Source organism: Schistocerca cancellata, chromosome 7, assembly GCF_023864275.1.
Source record: "Schistocerca cancellata isolate TAMUIC-IGC-003103 chromosome 7, iqSchCanc2.1, whole genome shotgun sequence".
In the NCBI taxonomy this organism is placed as follows: domain Eukaryota; kingdom Metazoa; phylum Arthropoda; class Insecta; order Orthoptera; family Acrididae; genus Schistocerca; species Schistocerca cancellata.
In genome coordinates this window covers 340,298,251-340,324,948 of record NC_064632.1, presented here as the reverse complement: position 1 = coordinate 340,324,948, position 26,698 = coordinate 340,298,251, and the positions used below count along the sequence as shown (strand labels likewise).

The following is a 26,698-nucleotide window of genomic DNA, read 5'->3' as shown; positions in this document are numbered from 1 at the left end:
CAATTACAGATTTTAAAATGATGAGTTACTTCCATAGGTAAACTTATAACTATTGTGAAGAATGTGTATTTGTTAGGAAGGGCTGTAATTAAAAAGACATTAAACTGAGCTGCATTCAAAAAGAATCTGAGTGCTGCTCATGTGAACTAATGGAAAAAGGAACTGTTATTGTTTTTATACACAGGTCATCAACAGATCAATTCACTTTGTTTTTATGAAACCTGGAGAGCTTTCTAAATGAAACTAAAATTCAATCAAAACACACAACTGTGCTTAGTAACTTTGATTTAAACTTCAGAACTGCAGGCACTAAAAGAAATCAATTGACAAGCTTCTTGATCTCATATGAACTGCCACCAACGAAACAAGAGACCAAGATACATGACCAATGAAGTGAAATGACAATGGATTATCCATTTGTTGACAAATGTTTGACTATGACACTCTCACAGACACTGGTTTTTTAGATTGAATATATTCTTACAATGTGCTTAATAATAACTGTGGGGTAAATGACAACTATGTCATGAGAAGAGTCAGGAATGAAAACAACAGAACTTTCAGCTACATGCTATGTAAATTAAGATGGCAAAAGATTTCCCAGGAGTGTGTCAACAAAGCATGTGACACATTTTTCTGTATGCCTACTTATAAATGTTGCTTTGATGTTGCAATGACAGTAAAGAAAATAAAATTTAATGTAAAACCAAATACATGGAAAACATTGGACATAAATGAATCACCAGAAACTCTTAGAAAACTTAATACAACAGCAGAACAAAATGCAGCTTTAAAACTGTATTTAAGAAACTACAAGAAGATATCAAGGAAGGTTACAGTAGAAGCAAAAAAGTTAGCAAATGACTGAACTATCAAACAAGGAGGTAATGAAATGAAATCAGTCACCAAAGTTAATAAAAACGTGGGCAGAGATAAAGTAAGGCGCAATAAATTCACAAAAAATGATCAAAAATGATTAGAAAGTACCATAAAATGAAAGAATGTTAATGGATAAGTCAAGCCCTAGAATCTTTCTGGAAACCCAAATGATGCTTGTAGTGGAGAATTTGAAATGAGAAATACTAATTAATTACTATAAATGAAGAAAATATTTTCTTTGACAATGAAGCTCCACAGAATATTAAAGCTGTGTGGCAGGGTGAAATTGTAGGAGGAAGTCTTTACACTTTCAGGTGTCACCTCATTGGAGACATAAGACAGGAAAAAACACAGAAGTTTGGATTCTGCAAGCTTAGCAATTTCTTTTCATTGCTCTAAAAGTGAGTTTACCAACAGCAGTAGGGCCTTACAATGACTTAGTAAAATATTTATTGAAATGTGTAGCTGATTTTGACTCAGAACTTTAATTAAATATACTCAATACACTGTAATTAAGCCATAAAAATAATTCATTGTCCCAAACAGGGATATGACATGTAACTTCTGCCTGAAAAATCATAAAACTTTGGCATTTTTTGAAGTGTGTAACGCCATATTCCCATGATACTAATTCTGAGTTCCACATGGCACATTAGCTTGAAAAGGCTAAAATCATGTCCCCTTGGGAGGAATGGTGCCATCTATGGGAGCAGCAAGGAAAACAGCAACCCAGTATCACACAGCACAATCAGGCTGATCACCAGGCATCAAGTTTTCTGGATTCTCACACAAATTTAGTTCTGAAGTTAATGTTTTGTTAGCCTTATATTTTTTCTGTTTATCAGCCTGTCTGTTATTGCTAGATCATTACTGGATTGAAGGCATCAATACCTGTCAATTCTGAATTACTTTGTCTGTATTATAGTGATTGCAACACAACTCACCTTTCTGTACTGGTGGTATCTTCTGGTTCCAGAGTAAGGATGTCCCCCAACTTAAGCTCTGCTGATAAATCAAATGGCTGGAAACCAGGTGATGATATAGCTTCCCACCACAGAAGACATCCTTGCTCTGCTCCCTTTACAATGCCTGAGATGGTAACCACATCAAGAGGATTTACTGCATGATGTGTACTCTGTGACAGTATCCTAACTTCTGGAGGGTGGCCAGGCACAACCAACACAGTGACTTCCGCACTGTCAAAGCCTTCTTGACCCACTTTGTATACATTTGCTGTCATTTTGTACCTGTATTTAGTGAAAATATATTATAGTGAACAAACATATCATAACAAAAAACACAACATCAGTTTACATTAAGAACAAATAAATTAAGTGTATTTCACAAACTAGCATATGGTAGATGTATTTTGCAATTTCATTTTAGAGAAGTATAGTTTTCAACAAAATTCTGATCCAAGATAGGGGATCAATACTGTGACTATTAGTTCAGTACTGTAAACCTTATGACCAATAATATCAGATATTTTGATGATCACCACAGTTCACAGAGTTGTTCCTTTAATGTCTCATTGCACTGCTGGATATATGGCTACCAGACCCAATTTAACAAATAAAATTAGGAAGCAAGGTGACTGTCATTGCAAGTAAATGTATTTGTGTGTCTGATTGTGTGCAAAAGAGTATGTAAGATAAACAAGAAAAGAGCAGTAGCTCAAAAGCTAGTAGTGTCTTTGTGCTGTTAGATGTTTCTGTTTATTATTATTTTAATAGTTTTAGGGTGCAAAATTGCTGAAGTCATGAGTGTGAATACGTGTTTCTAGCAGTATGCATTAATCAACTGCAGGAGAGTGGTTGCTTTCCCCAATGTTTATTTATTGCATTCATCCTGGCATTTCCATTAATATAAAGTGCTCCACTCAGAAATTACTGTACAGCAATGTTTTTAAATGCTTTCATTACAAGCAATGTCACTGCTAAATCCTTTCTTCCAGGACTGCTGGCCTTCAAGTTTCATAGGAGAGCTTCTGTGAAGTTTGGAAGGTAGGAGATGAGGTACTGGCAGAAGTAAAGCTGTGAAGATGCTTGGGTCGCTCAGTTGATAGAGCACTTGCCTGTGAAAGACAAAGTTCCAAGACTGAGTTTCTGCCCACTACACAGCTTCAATTTGCCAGGAAGTTTCATACCAGTACACACTCTGCTGCAGATTGAAACTTTCATTCTTGTAACAAGCCTCAGACTGTGGCTAAGCCATGTCTCCACAATATCCTTTCTTCCAGGAGTCCTACTCTTGCAAGTTTCACAGGAGAGCTTCTGTGAAGGTTGGAGACAAGGTATTGGCAGAGGTAAAGCTGTGAGGGCACGTTGTGGCTTGTGCTTGGGTAGATCAGTCAGTAGAGTAGTTGCTCATGAAAGCCAAAGGTTCTAAGTTTGAGCCTCAGCCTAGCACACAGTTTTAATCTACCAGGAAGTTTTGTATCAGTGCATACTCCACCGGAAACATTCCCCAGGCTATGGCTAGGCCAAGTCTCCACAATATCCTTTCTTCCAGGGGTGCTAGTCTTGAAAGTTTTGCAGGAGAGCTTCTATGAAGTTTGTAAGGTAGGAGATGAGGTACTGATAGAAGTAAAGCTCTGTGGATGGGTGGTGGGTCATGCTTGGGTAGTTCAGTCATCGGAGCACTTGCTTGAAAAAGGTAAAAGTTATGAGTTTAAGTTTTGGTCTGGTACACAGTTTTAATCTGCCAGGAAGTTTCGTATCAATGCACACTCTGCTGCAGTGTGAAAATCTGATTTTAGAGCAGTACTGACACAAAAAAACAGGATCTATTATTTTAGTAACGTACGTTGCGTCTGTGATCTATCGTGTCATATAAGATATGGTAAGTGACTGTAAGTGACCGCTTTATGTCACCCTGACATATTTCTTGTAACATATAATACAATATTAGTTAGGAGATATTATACTGAACAACATTATATCATGTAATAGTCTCTTATTCTCTTACACTTCATCAGCATCAGAATGCAGGTTTTGCCACACAGTCTCGAACTTCTTGTATAATGCTCTTTATAGCATTTTACTAGATTATTTCTGAATTTCTGGGAACTGTGTGCCTTCAAGACCCACTTTGGCCCACAGAGTTTTATGCCAGCAAGTTCAATGTCAGAGAACACAAGTTGCCATTGAGCGATTACAAAGATAGCATAATGCAAAAAGCACGGCCTCAACCTATGGTAACGTACTGTCCCAACACCCTCCACCCAACAGTTTCCACTCCCTCTGTTTTGTCATCTCCTCCCCATTCTTGTCTCCCACCCTGTTTATTTGCCAATCTCTGTCAATGCGTCTGCCTCTCTCTCCCTGTTCCTCTCCTTTCCTCCTCCTCAATTTTTTCCCCACCTCCCTGCCCCACAACCTTCTAACACTGTGCCTGTGGGCATTCTAGTCCCTGCACACTCCACCAGATAGCGTTTGTCTCTCTCCCCACTTGTACACTACTATCCCTTCCCCTTCTCTGCCCCCTCTGTTGATGCTTTTATCCCATGTGATAGTTGCATTCTGCCCCAAGATGCTGCAGTTGGCGGTCATGTGTGTATGAGGTGTGCTTGCTCATGGGTATGAATGGTGTGTGCCCCTCTTCTGCTGATGGAGCCTGTGGCCAAAAGCTTTATGTAAGTGTCTTTTAACTGTGCCTGTCTGCAGGTCTTCTTTATGGTAAGTAGCAATCTGTCTTTTCCTACATTGTTGATAATGCAAAAAAGATTAATTTTTGTAGCACAAGAATAAAAGACATGACGATCCTGTAACTGTTGATAGTGTGTTACTGTCACAGTAATATACCAATACTCACTCTCCAACAGCCAGAGTTCCTTTCGGCAGCTGAAGAACAGACTGAGACATAGCTGCTGCATACTCCTTCTCTATAAAACGATCATGATGGCCAGCCAAAAGGCAAGAACTGCCATCTCTCAAAGACAAACAACACCAAATAACCTGTAAAAACATTTTGAGAAGAAAAAGATAATTTGTACATTATCACATACACATTCAGGAAAACATAAATGATGAAACTTTTAGCACAAACACACTATTCATATGTTCTAGTCACAAGATGATTTGCTAAATATATTTTCATGAGATAGTAGGCAGCTTTCTTTGAGTTTCTACCTATTTACATTTTTCCACATTTCCTACACATTTCCAGCAGGCAGACAAAGTTCTGACCACTCAAAGTACTCCTCATGGCAAACACTATTAACCTGACCTGACACCAAAACCTGAGGAGTGTTGCTGTATGGGCCAGGCATGTATCTTTTAGGCAATTTCTTTCATTGATAAACATCAGTTTTCTTTTATCTTACCAACAAAAGTATGTTGTGTATAAACTTAAATGAAGTACAAATCTGAAGGCAGGGTCATCAAAGTTCAAACTTAGTAGTGAAAGCACATTTATTACCAACACCAATGTAGACCTGGAAAAGAACTGACCTCCTGGATGGTGAGTGCAGCTATTTATACAAATATTGAATACTCTAGAATGCTGGTATTTACATAAACACTGAACACTGAAGATTATACAAACATAAACTATTTCAAGAACTTTTCAGAAACAATAAATACTAAATAACAAATAGTTTTTGGTGATCTGGTTTGAACTGGCATTGATGCTAAACACTACCCTGCATGCAGCACAGTTTGTGGCATTGTTCCCTCCCCTGTCAGAAGTTCTCATTGAAGCCAACTGCAATACCTTAGATATAGATCTCATCAATGGCAGATATTCATGTTCTGGCCACGGTGTTACATCCCCTTCACTAAGATGGAGAATTGGTGGCATTCCCTCTCAATAAAGCTTTGCAATCGTTGAGTGGGTCTTCAGTTTTCTTGAACCTCCCTTCATTGAACTGTGCCTCTGTATTGTAATAGATTTTCATACAGAGAGCATGCATGATGTCTCTGTACTTTTCTTTTCTTGGTGAAGGATCATAATACGTGACATTGTATGTGATGTCGGACAAGTGATAAAGATACAACACAGAACAAATTAACATTTCATTAACTCTTCTGGTAGTCTCACTTTCTCTAGCTAGTAAATATGGCTGGAAGTTGTTGATGTCCTAAACAACTGCAAGGCACTCTTTTCTTAGTAGCAGAGTAGTTCATCTTGGACTTGGAGAGCACTCTGCAAGCAAAATCTATCCCCTTTGCAGCACCTTCTGGAATTTATACAACAACTGCCACTGTCTCAAACCTGCTAGGTTTGTGGAAGTTCTGTCTCAGCATTCTCATCATACAGTGCTAGAAATGGAGATGTTAACACCTCCTTAAGGGCATGAAAAGATCTTTCTTGTGCCAATTTCCAGGAAAATTTGGCATCTCCCTGCGCTAGTGCTTGCAAGGGTTGTGCCTTGGTACAGAAATCCTTTACGAATCGCCGGTAGTATGAGTACATTCTGAAAAACTACCTACATCCTGAATATGCAGAGCAGTCAGAAAATCTGTGATAGCTCTTATTTTCTCTGGATCAACGCATACTCCATTTCATTCATGCTGATGCATGTGTGGGCTCACAAGTCACTGAACATTTATTTGGTGTATCAACAAGAATTAGGAAATACATGTCTTTCCATACAGTCATATAGATTGGTCTTGTCCAAGAGATAGCAAAAGAACATTCAATACTGTTCTGTCCTTCACCTGGGATATGTTACTCACATCCAGGATCATCATAATTCAGTCTGTAATGTCACATATGTGAGCTCAGTCTGGGATAGTTCACTGTGAACAGACTTGGTAAGGCAGTGCAGAACTATGTGTCAAGCCAGTTCAGCAATCTGCAACAAATATGTTGCAAATGTGACAAACATCTGAGCAGTGACCAGCCAACTGTGAGATGTAGCTGTTACCTTTGCGTAGCTGCTACCCCTGCCACCGTCCAGCTGTATCTCACACCGCACTGCAATGACCATGCCATACTTTGGTAGCACAAGTCACCACAGCAGAGCAGCCAACAACAGCAGCAGTCATCAGCAGCAGAGTCACAGTCATGACAAATAAGTTAAGTGTAGCAGCAGGTGCATTATTTGCATGATTTTCAGATCTCATGCTAGAAACAGCAATGGATCACAAAATTAAAAAGTCACCTAATGATTGAGAGTCTGTAGCTAGTGGAAGTGTCTCAGAGCCTGCAGAGGCAGAGGAAATGACTTTTAAAGATATGCTCTCTGATGATTCAAATCAACACCAAAATAGATTAGTCCATGGGGAATTAAGATAGTTCTATGAGGAGTAAAAATAGATTCTTCTATTAAGGGGAGGGGGGTTTAAAAATAAATTAAGAAATGAATTTAAAAATTCTATGGGGAATGTAGAAAAATGATTTGGGTGGTAAAACCAAGAGATTAAACAATCAATTGGAGGATTTAATAGTTACGTTTGGGGAGGTGGAAAGGTATAGGTTTGCCAGAATTAATATGGTTGAGGCTGAACTGAACTGAGAGCTGAGATTCTTTCAAGCAAACAGATATGCAACACTAGGGATAAAGGGACTAGGCGAGCTCTGATTGTGGCTGGTGATGATGAAACAAAAACTTTAATAATGGGTGAATTGTCAGGCACAAAGTGTGGTAGCTGTGAATAATGGTGAAATTAGCACAGTGATCAGTAGAGTAAGCAATTTAGGATTATGCAGTAGTTTTGGAAATGGGGAAAAACCTTTTCCGTAAATACCATGCTGTGGATTTTCTTGCAGCATGCAAAGACTGTTTCATTGAATGGATGACTAATCAAACTGGAATTAAATTTGTTAAGTGATCGTTAGGAGATTCTGCTCAGACATGAGCAAATCTGTGTGCTGATCAGTTCACTTCAATATGATGTATCTGAGCAATTATATTTGAATAGATATTGGAGTCAAGCTAAGCAATATCAATTACATAACACATTTCTAAATGGACCAGTGTACAATGGGGGCATATAAACTATGTATAAGTTCTGCCAGGAGGAAACGAGAAAATTGGTACATCTTGATAGGCTATTGAGCGTAGTCACTGACATTTCCACATTAAGGTGAAGATTACCTGAGATTTTACATTAAGAGTTAATACACTGCTCTGCAAATTCTATTGAAAGTTTCTTGGAGGATGGGTCAGGCACTGTGCCATAAGCCAAGCATTGGGGGTAATAATCAGGGAAACATTCTAAGGAATTTCCAAGCTAATAGGAATAATGGAAACTGGGGAACAACCCACAGCATCAGACCAGATATAAGTATCAGGATGAGAATTGGAGAGAAAACAAATAGAGGAGGGTTCAATTATGAGAAAATGAACCAGAGGGATCAATTGGAAAGTAACTACAGGAATGAACTAAGGCCAATGCATGAAAACAGGGCTATGATTATGGACCAAAAGGCAACAGGGACAGAATTCAGAAAACTGAATTTTGTTCCAAACTAGGGTCAACTTTGGGCCAAGAAATAATGTAAGACATAGAACCAAGAACTAGGAAAATGCACAACAGCAGAGGTTTTTATAATAACAGTAAAAGCAAAGAAGTAAGGGAAGAGATCATGGGTGTACCCAGTGAGGGGCAGGGGGGGGGGCGGCAGCTGCCCCCCCCCCCCCCCCCCCCCGAAGATATTCGCAGTTTTTTACTAGTTTACTGTTTTATTTAATAAGAAATGCTGCATGTTTTCTCAGATTGTACAAGTGCATTCTTTTATTTAAAATGTTTATTAAAAGCAGTTTTTCACTGGTTTACTGTTTTATTTAATAAGAAGTGCTGTATGTTGTCTTGAGTCCTTGTTTCATGAGACTAGTATGACCTGCGCCCCCCCCCCCCCCCCCCCCCCCCCCGCCACCCCAGTTCAGATCCTGGGTACGCCCTTGGAAGAGATGATTGTGGGTTGGAGTTAGTTACAGGAAATAATAACTTATTCAGAGGTTGGTTTAAGCAGTATGATAGGAGAAATGCTCATATGAAAAATTTTTGTGGAGAAACTAGAAAGCTAGTAGAAGAAATTAATATTGGGGGTCTAGTAAGAATGATTGTTCTAGGCAAATCAGGAAGTGAGTGAAAAGAATTATGAATAAAAAGATTTTTTCTAAAGAATGAACGAAGAGTTTATTACAAATCTGTGACAGTTGCAGTGCATACAGTATATTCTGGCAACTACTTTCAAACCGACTGATTGATTCTCAAGCCAAACTTACTGAGGCTCCACTGAAAGCACCAGATCTTTATGACGACTGTCTATAATTGGCAATACATGCACCACACATTGACTGTAGATAAATGGCACAATATACATATGCTCACTATACAAGAAAGAATCAAATAGAGAATTTTTATGAGTACATTACCGATGAGTAAACTGTTGAATTTTCAGTAATAGAAATATGAAAAAAAAATACTTCTGGGAATTGCGGTAGGCCAGTAAGGAGGAAAGTAGTTTTAGATACAGACATTAGTGGAGAAATATTTGGTCATGCATTTCATGTGGTACCATGTTTGGGCATAAATATGGTGTCGGTCTCATACTTTCTGATTAAATACGAGACAGATATATACTGTAAAGAAATGATACTGGATATAAATGCTGGAGGTTGCATGAAAAAAATTAATTTTAAGAGCTCTTTGACTGGGAACGACTTGATGGACAGCTTGTTTATAGAAGTGAAGAATGGAGGTGATGCAGTAAAAGAGGTAATAGGTTATAACAAATCAAGAAATTACACTGGTGTATGTAGTAGATTTAGGATTTAGTACAGTTTGCTTTATTTTTTGAATGTTGTTATGTAATGTTGTTTTAGAGATAAGACTCATGTGAAGCAGTGAGAGTGAGGTCCCACTAAGCAAACAGTGGATGGTATCTTGCTGTGGGGGTACGTTTGTTTTGGGGATATATTTATTATGGGATTGTGGATCTGGTCGATCAACAAGAATTAGCAAGTACATTACTCAGAAATAGCAAAAGAACATTTGATGTTATTCTATCTGTCATGTTGCATATATTGGTCTCATTTGAGATCATTGTAATTAAATTTGTAACGTCACAATCTACAGTGTTGATCGGTGTGGTTGTCAGGCATCTCAAATATTCTTCACATATATTCAAGTACTTGATAATGTCATACAGACAGCAAAGACATGTCATCCATTTAAGATGTCAATGCAAGTTGTCCATTTATGTCCTAAGGTGGCTGGGGCATTACATATTCCAAATGGCTTAATTTTGAACTCATAGAGACCACCATAAGTTGTGAAAGCAGTCTTTTCCTGGTCAGCCTCATCATCCTTGATTTGTCAGTAACCTGCGTGCATTCCCACAGCTGAGAAATACTTTGGTCCGCTCAAGCAGTCTAGGTTGTTATCAATGTGCAACTATGAACAGACATCCCTAATCATGATTTTGTTGACTTGTCACTAGTCAATTCAGAAGTCCCATGTCCATCCGTCTTATTGACAAGGACCACAAGGAAGGACCAAGGACTCTCTAAAGGTTCAATGGTATTATCTTGCAGCATCTTCTCAATTTCCTCCTGGATTATTTGTCATTCTGCTGGTGATGCTCTATATGAGCGTCGGCTAACTGGTGGATGATCTCTACTGTTGATATGGTATTTTACCATGGGTCACTTGGTCTGTCTTCCCTCCACTCTGGATTTGAAAGCATCTGAAAACTGACACATTGTTCCTCAGTCAGGCCAGATCACACTTGCAATTTGATAGTGCCTTCCTCCCTGCATTTTCTGTAGTGGTAGTGGAACACAATTTGCCCTTCCTAGACTGATTCAGCTGTGCCTAAGCACTTAACTTTAGGGATGAGTTATGACTGCTCACGACAATCAGTGATCCAAAGTTGTCATTGACCACCTATAATGCTTACAACTTACAATCATCAGTGGCATACTGATTTCTTCTGAGAGCCTGAAAAGCTTTGAATATTCAGCAAAAGCTACACAGTTTAACTTAACATCTCAATTGATGAATGGCACTCATCTCGTCAACGATGGTGGGATAATAATGATTCAATGGCAAACAACTGTCCAGAGCAATCTCTGTTTTGTGTGCTTGTTGGAATAGTTTTGTCAGTCTAGTGCTCAGATTTTCCATGGCCTATGATCACTCATGAGCCTGCAGGAAGTCCCCTCTGAGAATAGCATTATGACAACATTCTGTTAATATGGCTAATTTGAAGGACTGTGTTACATCATTGATAGTTATTCTTGCAATAGAAGTTCCTGTCATCTTGATGCCTTTTCCACTTACAACTCAGAGCGCAATTATTTTCTTATGATAGAACACAGCCTTCTTTAGCTGATGGCAGCCAAAGAAGCAGCTGGTACCTCTGTAAGGTAACAGAATGTGGCTATGGCATGTTGGGGAGCAATCTTATCCGAGTATGGTGATGGACTTCATCCGACAGGTCAACTATAATCGTCTAAGTTTTGGTACAAACCAATATAGGCAAACAGAATGTGATGAAAAAACTCCCAAATAAAAATAAAAAATGAAGTATCTGATGCAACAATACTACAAAGAATTCTTACTGCATACTGACAGTCATGGGAAACCCTTTTCCACATGCATTTGTAAATGTATACATTCAAAACATTCTGTTTTTGTGAATTATAACCTGATGCCTAGTTAACTGCCTGTGGAGGAGAATATTATCACTGAGACAATTCAACCAAAGAAAGACGATCATGTTGTGATTGTAGGTGGTAGCAATGATGTATATGAAAATGAAAGCTAGACTGTCCTGTGATGTTTTCAATACATAATGCCAAAACTATTTAATACAAATGTCAGTCATCATAACTGTGCCAGTGGAACAAGATCTACCACAATGGTTATGTATTAGTAAAGGACTGTTCTTCAATTCTGGGCTAAAAAAACTGTGCAATAAGTTTAATTATGTTCAATTGCCAGAATTAATAAAATGAAGCATGAGGAACAATGCAGCATGGACTGCATATAAACAGAAAGTGCAACATCAAGTTACTTCCCCAGAACGGTGCGACAAAGCTGTTGAAGAGGAGGATCCAGTTGCCCTAGACTACAACCACTTTTCCAGAATGAAGGACCATAACACCGGTGTCCAGGGATGCAGTTCAAATGTGCCTGAGTCTTGTTCATTTGAAGAAAGGCAAAATTACAAAATAAATGAGCAGTCACTACAGTGCAGTACTAGGGCCACAGCTAATACAACATGTTATTGCAAAAATTGTAACCTAAATGAATGTGATTTGTGCAAAATGTTAAAACAACAAAAATCAATCTTAAAGGTGATGCTTTTAAAATTTCATTATGTCAGATACAAATATTCATAGAAGAACACTCACCACTTATGTTGGTAATAACTAAACACCGATTGAAATCCAGTGGTATAATACATTATAGACTAGAGGATTACTTAATAGCAAACAGTTATTGCAGGCAATGCCTTATAGACAGTGCTATGGCAATTTATGTTAGTAAACATATACTATTCAAAAAAATATCTTGAACACCACACCACACCACAGAAAGATCAGTTGAAATGACTGGTATTGTGTTTCACTTTATCGGTCTTTTAAGTTAGCTAAACATAATACCCAAATGTGGCTGTAATGTGCTTTATTCAGGCATCAAGAAGAATATAATAATTCCAATTCCAAAGAAAGCAGGTGTTGACAGATGTGAAAATTACTGAACTATCAGTTTAATAAGTCACAGCTGCAAAATACTAACACAAATTCTTTACAGACGAATGGAAAAACTGGTAGAAGCCGACCTTGGGGAAGATCAGTTTGGATTCTGTAGAAATGTTGGAACACGTGAGGCAATACTGACCTTACGACTTATCTTAGAAGAAAGATTAAGGAAAGGCAAACCTACGTTTCTAGCATTTGTAGACTTAGAGAAAGCTTTTGAAAGTGTTGAAAGGAATACTCTCTTTCAAATTCTAAAGGTAGCAGGGGTAAAATACAGGAAGTGAAAGGCTATTTAGAATTTGTACAGAAACCAGATGGCAGTTATAAGAGTCGAGGGACATGAAAGGGAAGCAGTGGTTGGGAAGGGAGTGAGACAGGGTTGTAGCCTCTCCCCAATGCTATTCAATCTGTATATTGAGCAAGCGGTAAAGGAAACAAAAGAAAAGTTCGGAGTAGGTATTAAAATCCATGGAGAAGAAATAAAAACTTTGAGGTTCACCGATGACATTGTAATTCTGTCAGAGACAGCAAAGGACTTGGAAGAGCAGTTGAATGGAATGGACAGTGTCTTGAAAGGAGGATATAAGACGAACATCAACAAAAGCGAAATGAGGACAATGGAATGTAGTCGAATTAGGTCTGGTGATGCTGAGGGAATTAGATTAGGAAATGAGACACATAAAGTAGTAAAAGAGTTTTGCTATTTGGGGAGCAAAATAACTGATGATGGTCGAAGTAGAGAGGATATAAAATGTAGACTGGCAATGGCAAGGAAAGCGTTTCTGAAGAAGAGAAATTTGTTAACATCGAATATAGATTTAAGTGTCAGGAAGTCGTTTCTGAAAGTATTTGTATGGAGTGTAGCCACGTATGGAAGTGAAACATGGACGATAAATAATTTGGACAAGAAGAGAATAGAAGCTTTTGAAATGTAGTGCTACAGAAGAATGCTGAAGATTAGATGGGTAGATCACATAACTAATGAGGATGTATTGAATAGAATTGGGGAGAAGAGGAGTTTGTGGCACAACTTGACAAGAAGAAGGGACTGGTTGGTAGGACATGTCCTGAGGCATCAGGGAATCACAAATTTAGCATTGGAGGGCAGCGTGGAGTGCAAAAATCATAGAGGGAGACCAAGAGATGAATACTCTAAGCAGATTCAGAAGAATGTAGGTTGCAGTAAGTACTAGGAGATGAAGAAGCTTGCACAGGGTAGAGTAGCATGGAGAGCTGCATCAAACCAGTCTCAGGACTGAAGACCACAACAACAACAACAGATAGACATTGTAGTGTAGTTGGCCAGACTGGTCCTAATGACCTCATTACATTTGGTGACTTAAGCATGGATGCAAATTCAAATAGTACAGTAAGATTATGACCACTTGAGTGTATAAATTCAACTATGCCAAAAATAATGAAGTTTGTTACGCAAAAAAAAAAAAAAAAAAAAAAAAAAAAAAGAAAATACCTCTGCTTAGATCAAATATTTAAAAACAAATTAGCAGAGAAGAATTGAGATTCTATATACCAAGTGAAATGGTCTGATGACAAATGGAATGAGTTCTGTTCAACGCTGTTGGACATTATAACTACTGCTGTCCTGTCAGAGAAACCCAAAACATAAATTAAACACTGCCAGAATGCAATTAATCCTAGACTGAAACCCCACCAAGTCTGTTTAGGTTCAGTTATCGTATCCATGATCTAAATCTGTTCTATAAAGCTGCTATACTACAGATTTTTAAGTAAAAATACAATCAAGTAATGAAAACTTTTAAAATTTAAATCACTGACTTTAGAATGCGAATTAACTGCAAACCAACAGAGCGCCCTGATAAAAAATGTAAACAACCTGAGAGTTAACTGACAAGTACTGTTGAAGGTTCCAAGATAATAAAACAGCATAAGACATGCTTGTAGCATTGTGAAGAACGCAAAATAATGTTTGAAGTATTTTTTAAAAACAATTTCTTAAAAATTATTTCACTGCTCCCACTGACCAACCAACCCATATTACAAAATGGTTCAAATGGCTCTGAGCACTATGGGAGTTAACATCTGAGGTCATCAGTCCCATAGAACTTAGAACTACTTAAACCTAACTAACCTAAGGACAACACACATCCATGCCCAAGGCAGGATTCGAACCTGCGACCGTAGTAGTCACGCGGTTCCAGACTGAAGCGCCTAGAACCGCTCGGCCACTACAGCTGGCCAACCCATATTACAGATGCACACACTGAGTCCCCATGCCACCTCACTGAGTGAAATGAGGTTCAAGTTATGGAAGTAAATGAGCAGGAAGTTGACAAGCTAATAGACATTCCGAAGAAAAAAATTCATCTGGATGGGAGGGCATACCCAGTGTAGTTACTACGGTGTGCTTGAAAGAAATCTCAAAACCTTTCACCAACATGATTAATTGCAGAATTAGAGAAAACATGTATCCAGCTGTTCTAAAAATGGGTATTGTGAAACCAGTGTATAAAAATGTAAATAAGGTAGATGTCTTTATAACTAATTCTTCATTTCAGTAAGATATTCTAAATTATTATTCTGTCCAAGCTTAGTGTCCCATTCACTATACACAAACTGCAGTTTCTTCCATGAAATGTACTGTCCAGTGGACCAGAGGATGCAAACTTCAGGTACATTTTCAGACCTGACAAAAACATACAACACAATAAACCATACCTTACTTACCTAACAACTGAAGCCACATTATATGGGGATCCATCCATTCACACACCTTTTTAATCATAAGCAATGTGTTAAACTGAAATACAACACACTAGAGGGAAAAATTATAAACTTTCACCCCCCCCCCCCCCCCCCCAGTGAACTGTAATGCAGGATGTACAAATCCTTCGTCCCTTATCTCTTCCTCGTCTATATTAACAACACTGCACAATCTATTAACACCCATATTATAAGCCATGCAACTAGAAACTCTAGAAACTTTTACTGGTGTATTACAAGTGTAACAAAGTACTTCAATGATCAGGGACTCAAGGTGAATGTCACCAGATCTCAGTTATTGTCATTTAAAACAGGCAGTTCTCATCATACCAATAGAAATAAAGTCTGCAACATCTCAGCAACATAAACTGGCAACAGTAAACTTCAAGGTGTGTATGTTGGTGAATAACTGCTGAGGCAGCTCACAAAAATAGTCCCTAGTCAAACATTAAAAACAGTTTACTATGGAATGTTTTACTCATTTCTTAACTATTATGGAGGTGTGCAGCAGACGTTCACTTAAAAAGGAATTTTTGTTACAGAAATGAACACTATGACCTATACACAGGTTATGCCATAGAGAATCATGCTGTGAAGTGTTTATGCAGCGCAAACAGTTAACAATATATTGTTTATATGTATTGAAAATTACTACCCATATTTTTTGTGTGTCAACCAGCTGAAGCTATCAAGTGCTTGATGTACATGAGCACAGCACCAGAAAAAAATATACAACTATTTTTGAGAAAGAAAAAAATTAAATATGAAAAACAGAAGCACATACATCAGTACTTTAATTTGGTTTAATAAATTACCAGACTATTCAAGAACATGCAAGGATATTGATTTTAGCAACACATTAAAATCTTCCCTGAGAGAAAAATGTCAATATTCATTCAATGAATCCTAAGACACTGTTTGTGATATGAACCATAGCATACCAGCCACAAAGTAATAAATGTAAAAAATAGATGTAAGATGCAACAACTGTAATATGTAACACATTTTGTAAATATATTTTTTGTTATATTATTATGTCTTACATTTGCAAAAGCCATTGCTGTGCTGGCTCCAAGAAGAGAAAAGTAAATAACTAAATGGATTTGGAAATAGGTGTTAAGGTTAAGGAGGAAGAAACAGAGGTTGTCCCTACTATGAGTCTACAGTAGGAAAATGTTATCAATGAATCTGAAACAGACAAGGGATTTCGAGTGTAGACTGGAAAGGAACGATTCCCCGACATGGCTCATAAGTAAGACGGTATAGGGAAATGCCATGCAGGTACTCATGGCAGTACCATGGACTTATTCATAGATTTGGCCACTGGATGGGAAATAATTATGGGTCAGGATATGGTTGGCTGGGAGGATTAGAAAAGTGATGGATTTGGTTGCAGGAGGACATTGGGAACTGCAGTGTTCCATAGCCGAAAGGCCATGGCCATGTAGAATGTTGGTGTATAAGGCTATCACATCCTCAGTGACCAACAAGGAGTCTAGTGGTAATGGGACAGGAACTGTGGAGAGACAGCAAAGGAAATGAGCAATGCCTTGAATGTAGATGGGAGGTTACAGGCAATGGTTTGGAGATGTTGGTCAAAAAAGAGGCAGAGGTTTGTACCCAGCCACAATGGGACAACTATTGAGGAGACATGTGGGATTGAGTTTGTGGAGTATGTAAAAGGTAGGAGTATATGAACCTAAGGCCTTTGAGGAGCTGCACGAGGTCATGCTAGACTTCTCGGATGGGACTGCAGTTATAAGGTTTGTATGCAGAGGTGTCAGAAAGTTGGCAGAGACCCTCTGCCACAAAGTCACTACAATTCATAGCCACTGTGGTGAAGCCTATTTCTGTAGTAAGGATGATAAAATCTGGACTGCTTTTCCAGTTACAGATATCTGTGGGTTCCATATGAGTGATGTTGGATTCACTAGGGTTGGATTTAGGAAGGTAAAGTCAGGTTATAAGTGAGGAATTCCTGAAAGATAACCAGAGGATGACTAGATGGAAGGGGATAAGGATCAGTTGGAGGGAGATTTGAACTGTTTTAAGCAAGGGTCTGTGTGGGGTTTTGGTTAGCCGTTGTCAGTGGGATATGCAGCAAAGAAATGTTTCCACTGTAGATAGTGGGTAAAGGAAAGAAGGTCCTTTAGAAGAACAGCATGACTGAATTTAGGTTTTGGGATAAAGGTGAGACCTTCAGAAATACCTGAGACTTCTGCATGGATCTGAGTTTCGGCAGAAAGGTTGACAAGAGTGATACAGGATGGGTGTTGAGGGGAAGTCTGTTACATGGAGAGTGGAAGCACATTTTGGGGATATGGAGGGAGGAGTAAGTCAGCAAGGCATGGTCAGGGACCTGTGAGGGTTGATGGGGGGGAGAGGGGGGTGTTGGATCAAATTGAGAGGCAGTTATAGATAACACCACATGGGCATAGGACAGAAGGTAGCTGGGACGGCTTCCTCAGATGGTGCCGGGAATGTTCCAACTGCTGAGAGTCTCTATTGCAGTAGCAGGACAAGGGATGTTGTGGTCACAGAGTAAAAGGATTTTGTGAAAGGAGAAGCAGTTGTCAAGTATGGTTTGAGCTTGGATCCTATAATTATGAAGGACCAGGTTGGTGAGGGTGAGTGACTGTCGGAAATGAAAGAGATGAAAGTTCTTGCAGTAGGATGGATGACAACCCAAGGTGCCAATTTCAATGGTAAGCCAGTTAGGTGGGATACCACGCACCATACAATATTTCAGAAAGAGGATGTGTGTTTTGAGATTTGCTATGGCAAAGTAGAGTTTCCGGAATTGGCGCAGGTAAAACAAGCATGGATTAAATGGCTGTATGATAAGGAGAGAAAACACTTCACTGAAAATTTGTTAAAAATGATTGAAAATAAGAAGGCTAAAATTTATGGTCAAAGTGTTTTAACAGAAATAAACAGTAAGCACTGGGTATAGAGGTATGTAGGGAGTTATAAGGAATGCCAGGCATAAATAGAGATAATGGATTGAAAGTTGACATGTGTGACAGTGGGCAGGCGGAACAGGAATTGGGAAGGTGATGATGGATAAAGACAGGAAAGAGGATTTTGTCAGAGGGAGGAGGGAGAAAGATATGGTCAGATTAAAAGTGCGGAGAAAATGGACAAAGATAGGAAGAGGAGAAGTGAAGAGACAAATAGAGTGGGGAGGAAGAGATTGACAGATAGAGGTAAGAGGATGAGGTGGACAGACAGAGGGAGGAAGAGATGAATACAAAGAGGGGGAGGGGGAGGTGCTTTCAATATGAGAGTTGAACTCACACACAGGTGAAGTACTGAAATTTTGTATCCTGATGGTAATTACTGATCAGCAATTCTGTCTCATAATTTAAAACACACACACTCATATATTTATATATCCATGCCATGTATAGTTACTGTGAAGGCAAGGGCATTTCTTTTTATTTACATGTACCCATTTGATGACCTTCAATCGCCTGTAGGTAATTGGTTGTCACACCTTATTTCCTGTGTGTATATATAAGAGATGAAGTTGTCAGACAGCAATAAATAGTTTCCATTCTGCTTATTCTGTATGACAGAAGATACATGATTTAATTAGCTTTACCTCAATTTTGCCAGGGCTGTTATCTGGATCATATGATAAAGATGCATCCAATTGTAGTTCATGCCCTGTTCCAATCACAATTTCTGTTTCTGTAATAACTGCTTTGAGACCTCGATGAGTAATCTCAACCTGCAATATGCCCTGTGAAATAACAGAAGGACGTACAACACTCTTATTAAAACAGAGGCATATAGCAACAGTAGTAAATTCTAGAAAGAAAATAGAGTCTAAGAATTGAGACACTTAAGGAGTTAGGTTGTCACCAGTACCATGGCTGACAGTCTCCAGCACACATTGTGGAGAAGTTGTGTGCCACATCAAGTGAAGGCTATTATAGCATCTCAAACAGATATGGCTTTGCACACAGTTGCTGAATTGGCTGATAAAATATTCGACGCAATAACACCCACACAGATAAGTGCAGTGGTGGTATCATGCAACATTTTGTTGATGTCCATGGTTATATGTATTGATTATGATGTTCTGATTTGTTGACAAAACAGATTGGTGAACTGTTGACTCATCAGGACCACGGCAAGGACAGTGGCCACAACCACGAGAGATTGAGAAGTAGCTTGTCAACTACCTCCTTGACATCTGGGACAAATCAGACCTGTGTCTTTCGGTACCACAAAAGATTTGGATACAAGGTACACAAATATGCTATGCCCTGCACCCATCATCTGCCACCGGACATAGGTGTGACATCTGATTGCTGGGATCAATGCTTGTTCATAAGCGACTGCAAGTCAAGATGGAAATATCTGGTGGGCACTGGGTCAGACTACTGTATATTTCCATGCTCACAGTGATGTAGAAAGTGATCACCAACCACCATCTGCCTCACTGCAACTAATAATTCTACCACACCATTGTTTGGTAACTGTAGATCAAGCTAGATCTTGGACTGTGGCTTGACCTGGTGTGGGATTTGACAATTGTGGACATGTCAGAACCCATAAGACTTTCCATTCTTTTCCAAACATTGCCAGACTTGGTGAACACCTGGCCAGTTGATGCCATCACCAGCTTAACAACCTCAGGTTTCAGATGAAATGCAGTAACACACACAGACAAAGTAGCATTCATAAAAGCTACAAGAGGCGAGTATACAGACTACAGAAGTTGCCAACCCTGAAATGAACAGCTGGAGCACTGTGAGGGGCACATCACAACACTATGCATTATTTTAAAACTACCAATGGCCCACCGATATCCTGCTGACCCTGACGTTTGGCCAAGACTGTCTGGCCACAGCAAAAGCTTAGTTTGACAGCATAATTCAGGAAGTAGTTCTTTGTCATCCCCACTTGACTTAGCACCTAAGAAGTATGCAGCATGGTATCCAGATGGGGATTATTGAGCTCTCAATGCCAGAATTGTGCTGGATTCATATCCTATAGCCTTACTATAAGACTATTAACTAGTGTTAAGTAGTGTGATCTTATTCAGTGTCATAGACTGTGCCAAGGCTACCCTCAGACTCCAGTGACAGAGACAGATGTACTGAAGATAGCCATAATTACTCAATTTTGTTTGTTGATGAGTTGTTTCATGACATCTGGCCTCTGAAACACTGTCCAAACCCGACAAAGGATAATGAATTTGGCATTACAAGGTTTCTCCTTTTGCATTTCATACCTGAATGAGATTCTGGTTTTTTCAGCCTTACCAGAACAATACCAGCAGCATCTAACTGAGGTGTTTAAATGTTTAGAACAGTACACTGTAATTCTAAATACTGCAAATTGCATTTTCAGTTAGACACATGTTAACTTCCTGGATAAGATCTCATTGTCAGGTTCCCTACATTTACCTGAGAAAATTGTAGCCATCTTGCAAATCCCACAACCAAGAACTTATAAGGAACTGTGTCATTTTCTTGGTGTGCTTAATTTCTATTGCCAGCACCTGCCATGTGTCACCAAGTTGACGAACCATTAATAGCAGTGATCACTGATTCAAAGAGCAAAGGTAACTCACCAGTTTTGTGGGTGGATGATATGATCTTTGCTTTTGAGGAAGCCAAGCAGATCGTAGTGGAAGCTACATTGCTTGCATTCACCAAGTCAAATGCTCCCTTAGCAATAGTGGTCAATGTGAGCCAGACAGAGATTGGTGGCACACTAAAACAACTGTATGATAGGCCTTGGTAGCTTCCAGTTTTCTTCTCCTGCAAGCTGTCACAGACACAGTAGAAATGGAGCACTTGTGACAGAAAGTTTCTGGTATCTATGAGGCCTTCAAATACTCCCGACCACAAAGGGAAGCCAGGGAATTTATCATTTATACTGACCACATGCCTTTACATTTGCTTTTTGCCAAAACAGTATCAATTATTCACCTCAGCAGCACAATCAACTGGTATATGAGGTGTGTGAGAAAGGTAATGAGACTGATTTTTTATCTACCAAAGCTTTCATTTGTTTCAAAAAACATTTCCCCCTTCAAAGTAGTTCCCTTTGGCAGTTATACACTTGTGGAGTCATTGTTTTCAGTCTTGGAACAGTACTTCGACTTGTTGGGCTTATAATGTGTCAGTCATATTCTTTTGAATGTTCTCCAGAGTCCAAAAGTGATAACTTTTTAAGACATTTTTCAATATTGGCAAAAGAAAAAAGCCACAAGTACTGAGAGCAGATGAATAGGGGGGGGGGGGGGGGGTGTTCAACAACAGAAATGCCTTTTGAGGCCAAAAATTATGTGATGGAAGTACCATCTAACATGGGATATTTTCATTATGCAGAATCAATTTGTGTGCAATATCTGCTCTCAGTCAAGTCATCATTTTCCTGAGCCTTTCAAGGACATCTTTGTAAAATATTTGGTTGACAGTTTGTCCTGGAGGGACAAGTTCTTTGTGCGTGATACCCCTACTGTCAAAAAAGCAAATCAGCATTGTTTTGGTCTTTTATTTGCTCATTTGAGCTTTTTTCATTTGATGAAATGTCTCAGTGTGCCAGTACTCTCTTTGCCACTTTGTCTTAAGATCATACTCAAAAACCCAGGATTAATCACCTATGATCACCTGACTGAACTATTTGTGGTCATTGGCAATCCTCTCTTGAAGATCAACATACACATCTCTTTGATTGTCCTTCTGCTCAGTTGCAAGGTTTTTCGGCACCATTTTGGCACAAATCTTTTGCATGTGCAAATCTTCAGTCAAAATTTGATACACAATGAAAGGGTTTGAATTTAACAGGTCACCTATCATTGTTATTGTTAACCGTCAGTCTGATCTCACAAGAGCATGCACACATTTGATGTTTTCATTGGTTTTTGAAGTTGAAGGTCTCCCTGAGTGTGTTCTTGGCCTTCCAAAAATGACTTCTGCCAGTGAAAAACTTGTGCCCTTGGTAAAGAATGTTCCCCATAGAACTGTTTCAAGTTTTCAAGTGTCATACTCATGGGTCTCCCAATTTTAATACAAAACTTGATGGCATAACATTGCTCTAAATTCTGATGTTCCATTTTCATAGCACACAACAAAAACACAGCTTCACTGACGGCACTCTCACAAATCACATGATGGCAGTATAGAGCTGAAATGCAGATTAAGCATCTGGAAGGGATGAACACACTGGTCTACACAAGTAGAACAACACAGTGTTGCCAGATTGCACACAGCATTGCCAATCTCATTACTTTACTCATACACCACATACATGTTCCAGTTCAGCATGGATGTGACACATATTTCTGGGATCGACAACATAGTCACCAATTGTCTTTCTCAGTTCAGCAGCATCTCATGTTCGATTGATCTACCTCAACTTGCCAAAGCATAATAGACTGAACAAGAGTCAAGAACCCTACTCAAAGTTATATCATAAACATGAACCTCCAACTAGTCAATGTGTGTGGAGCCAAAATAAAGTTATATTGTGACAAGGCAAATGGTAAACCTTGACCTTTCCTGCCTGCCATGTTCGAAAGAGGAGCACTGAACAGCCTACATGAGCTGTGTCAGCCTGGAGTTAGACCAATAACTCACCTAATCTCACACATTTGTTTGGTCAGGCATTTAGGTGCATCAAATGTCAGTAGCACAAGGTCAACCAAAATTTGCATCCACCAGTGGGAGATTTTCTGGATATGTCTGGTCACTTCATGCATGTCCATATTTAAGTTGTAGGCTCATTACATCCGTCAAATAGGCAACAGTACTTACAGGGAATGATTGTATCGATTCATCTGCTGGAAAGAAGCAGCGCCAGTAGATAACATCTGGGCAGAGGCTTTAGATTTGACCTTCATTTGTATTTGGATTTTGCATTTTGGCTGTCTTCTACATGACATGAGGGACAGCATATACCAATATTAGTCTGAACTGTTCACCCATCTTACAAAATTATGTGGCACAGTACACCATAAGACTACAAGCTACCACCCAGCCACTAACAGGATGATAGAATGCTGGCATCATTCTCTGAAGGCAGCCATGATGTGCCACAGGACAAAGTGGACCACCACCCTGCCAATGGTTTTACTCAGCCTGAGGTGTACCCACAAACCAGATTTAGACTCTTTAGCAGTCAAGTTGGTTTACAGTGAAACATTATGCCTACCAGGAGCATTTGTGGATGCACATTCCCTACAACCACCCAACCAAGACAGTTGTGACTATTTCTCACATTCATCCTCAGCATGCATCTAGACATGGCATGGCTTCCAGCTATGTACATCAGGCCCTAGACAAGTGTATGCACTTCATGCTGTGTATTGAATGAGTTCGAGCTGTACTACAACCACTGTACATGAGCTCACACAAGGTCATACGACAGGAAGAACACACTATCAACGTGCTTGTTAACAACAAGCCCACTACCATCTCCCTTGATTGAGTGAAGCCAGCATATGTGTTTTGAGAAGAGCCAACTACCATCATATCATGACACTGGTCTACACCAGCACCAGCAGCAACAACAGCACCGGCACCTTTCCCAGCTAGTGCAGATCGACCTCCAGTATGTACAACAAGATCAGGTTGATATGTCCACTTTCCAGTATGCTTCTGGGATAATGCTCTACTTCCCCTGAAGAAGCTGATTTAGCAGCCAGTATCACCACTTCTTGGTGTAGTACAGTATTGTGTGGCATCATGAATGCGTATTTATATCAAGCTGACAAATACTTTCATGCCAGCCACTAGAGTTGCTATGTTTTACAATTATGTTGTGCTTATTCTTTGGCTGAATGTTGAACATTCCTTCTCATAAATAGTTACTTAGTTACAGGCTTAAGTTTAGTTAGTGCTTTTAGGGATAATGCTACTGTAAGGTGGAATTTCTTGCTGTTGTATTCTCCACTGACAAGCTCTTCTTTCCTCTATGTAACTGAAAAAGTTTGATTGTTGCCATACAGGAGTGTCACATTTTGTACACCAGGTACTTTGATCACAACACACACAGTAACTGATTGGATGGCTTCTTATTCATGACTAAATAATATACTCATTCTTTAATGTATCTTTCTTACAAGGGAACCTCCCCATTGCACCTCCCTCAGATTTAGTTATAAGTTGGCACAGTGGATAGGCCGTGAAAAATGGAACACAGATCAATCAAGAAAACAGGAAGAAGTTGTGTGGAACTATGAAAAAAATACGCAAAATATACAAACTGAGTAGCCCATGCGCAAGATAGGTAACATTAAGGATAGTCTGAGCCCAGGAACACCGTGGTCCCGTGGTTAGCATGAGCAGTTGCGGAGCAAGAGGGCCTTGGTTCAAGTCTTCCCTCGAGTGACAACTTTACTTTATTTATTTTCGCAAAGTTATGATCTGTCCGTTCGTTCATTGACATCTCTGTTCACTGTAATAAGTTTAGTGTATGTGTTTTGCGACCACACCGCAAAACCGTGCGATTAGTAGACAAAAGGACGTGCCTCTCCAATGGGAACCGAAAACATTTGATCACAAGGTCATAGGTCAACCGATTCCTCCACAGGAAAACACGTCTGATATATTCTATATGACACTGGTGATGGCATGTGCGTCACATGACAGGAATATGTTGCCGAATGGCGAATGGGTAAAAAGATTCTTCTACCTTGCCCGATTTAGGATTTCTTGTGGATGTGATAATCACTCCCAAAAAAGTGATGAAAACATAACGGACAGACGGATAATAATTGTCTGAAAATAAAAAATTAAAATTTTTTCAGTCGAGGGCAGACTTGAACCAAGGACCTCTGGTTCCACAGCTGCTCATGCTAACCACGGGGCCACAGCTTTCTTGAGCTCAGACACTCCTTGATGTTACCTATCTTACACATGGACTACTCAGTTTGTATATTTTGCTTATTTTTTCATAGTTCCACACAACTTCTTCCTGTTTTCTTGATTGATCTGTGTTCAGTTTTTCAAGGCCTATCCACTATGCAACTTATAACTAAATCTGAGGGGGGTGCAATGGGGACGTTCCCTTGTTAGTGTTACAACTGGGCACATAGTGATTTACATCCTGCGGCTAAACTACTTCAATATTTTGTATTTGGAATGGACGTTTACATAAGGTTACTGGATTGTATTATGCATGAATACATTTTTCAATACATGATGAACATAATCTGAGCTATATGTGTAACAGTGAGATGATGCTTCTATGACTGAAACTGATCTACACCACACAAACCATGTTAAAAAACACAGATCTTAACTTTTAATGTTTCCATGTTGATGGCAGTAGTGCAGGTGACATTGTAAGTGTAGCCACCACGGAGAGTGGCTGGTGGAACTCTTAGTATGGGACCATCAGCAGGAGGTACATCCACAGAGTTACCATTCATGTCTTGCACCAGCCAATGATACTGGAAGAATGAAAATCAAAAGCAAAACTTCAATGTCTAGATATAAATATTATCTACTCCAGTTATGCACCATATCACTAAAAATAAAAAATAAAAATTAATGTCAATTACCTGCATAAGTTTTAAAATTTTTTTATTATAGTAATAATGAAATGAGGTCAAGAAAGTTAATAAAAAGTTTATATTTATGACAAACCATAGATTGTATTATATTATACTGATGAGATACATAATTCACAAGTTCAGGCATTTCATAAATGAGCTTCAAATGAATGACATTAGGTTAAAATAATTCAACTACATAATAAAGTTCTGTTTTAAAGGAAAATAAAAAATAAAAAGAAGTGGCATAGCAGTAAAAAAATGTTGTCAATTAATACCAGTAGCAATATTTCACACACAGATTATGGTCATGTTCCATGCATAATGAGACATACTATTTGAACAAGGGCTTGCAGGCTGTGACTTGTTTAGTTTATTCTTAATTTTATTACTGTATACAAGTTCTGTTGATTCATGGATCAATGATTTTGCCTTGTATTTTAAACATAGAAGCATTGGTGTCACCAACATTTAATGGTGTTACACAACATACAAATATAGTGATTGATCAAACAATCCTTAAATGTAACTATATGAAAAGGATAGGTGCTACTCACCAAATAGTGGAGATGCTGAGTACAGATAGGCACAATAAAAAGACTATCAGAAAGTGAGCTTTCACTCCACAAGGCCTTTGTCAAAAATAGACAACATACACAGAAAATCCTAAGAAATTTTGGTCTTATGTCAAAGCAGTAGGTGGATCAAAACAAAATGTCCAGACACTCTGTGACAAAATGGTACTGAAACACAGGATGACAGACTAAAGGCCGAAGTACTAAATGTCATTTTCCAAAGTTGTTTCACAGAGGAATATTGCACTGTAGTTCCTTCTCTAGATTGTCGCACAGATGACAAAATGGTAGATATCGAAATAGACGACAGAGGGATAGAGA

The 26,698-nt window shown here is 38.9% G+C and overlaps 1 protein-coding gene across 1 annotated transcript in view; it reads right to left on the bottom strand.

The window, feature by feature from the left end:
• Window positions 1-26,698, bottom strand: part of LOC126091843 (uncharacterized) — a 443,987-nt gene that overhangs the window by 226,720 nt on the left and 190,569 nt on the right. The window contains exons 14-17 of the mRNA XM_049907099.1: window positions 25,551-25,700; window positions 18,888-19,028; window positions 4,693-4,835; window positions 1,824-2,126 (exon numbers count right to left, since the gene is read on the bottom strand). Of these exons, the coding sequence (XP_049763056.1) occupies window positions 1,824-2,126; window positions 4,693-4,835; window positions 18,888-19,028; window positions 25,551-25,700 (737 nt within the window). The remainder of the gene's footprint in view (window positions 1-1,823; window positions 2,127-4,692; window positions 4,836-18,887; window positions 19,029-25,550; window positions 25,701-26,698) is intronic.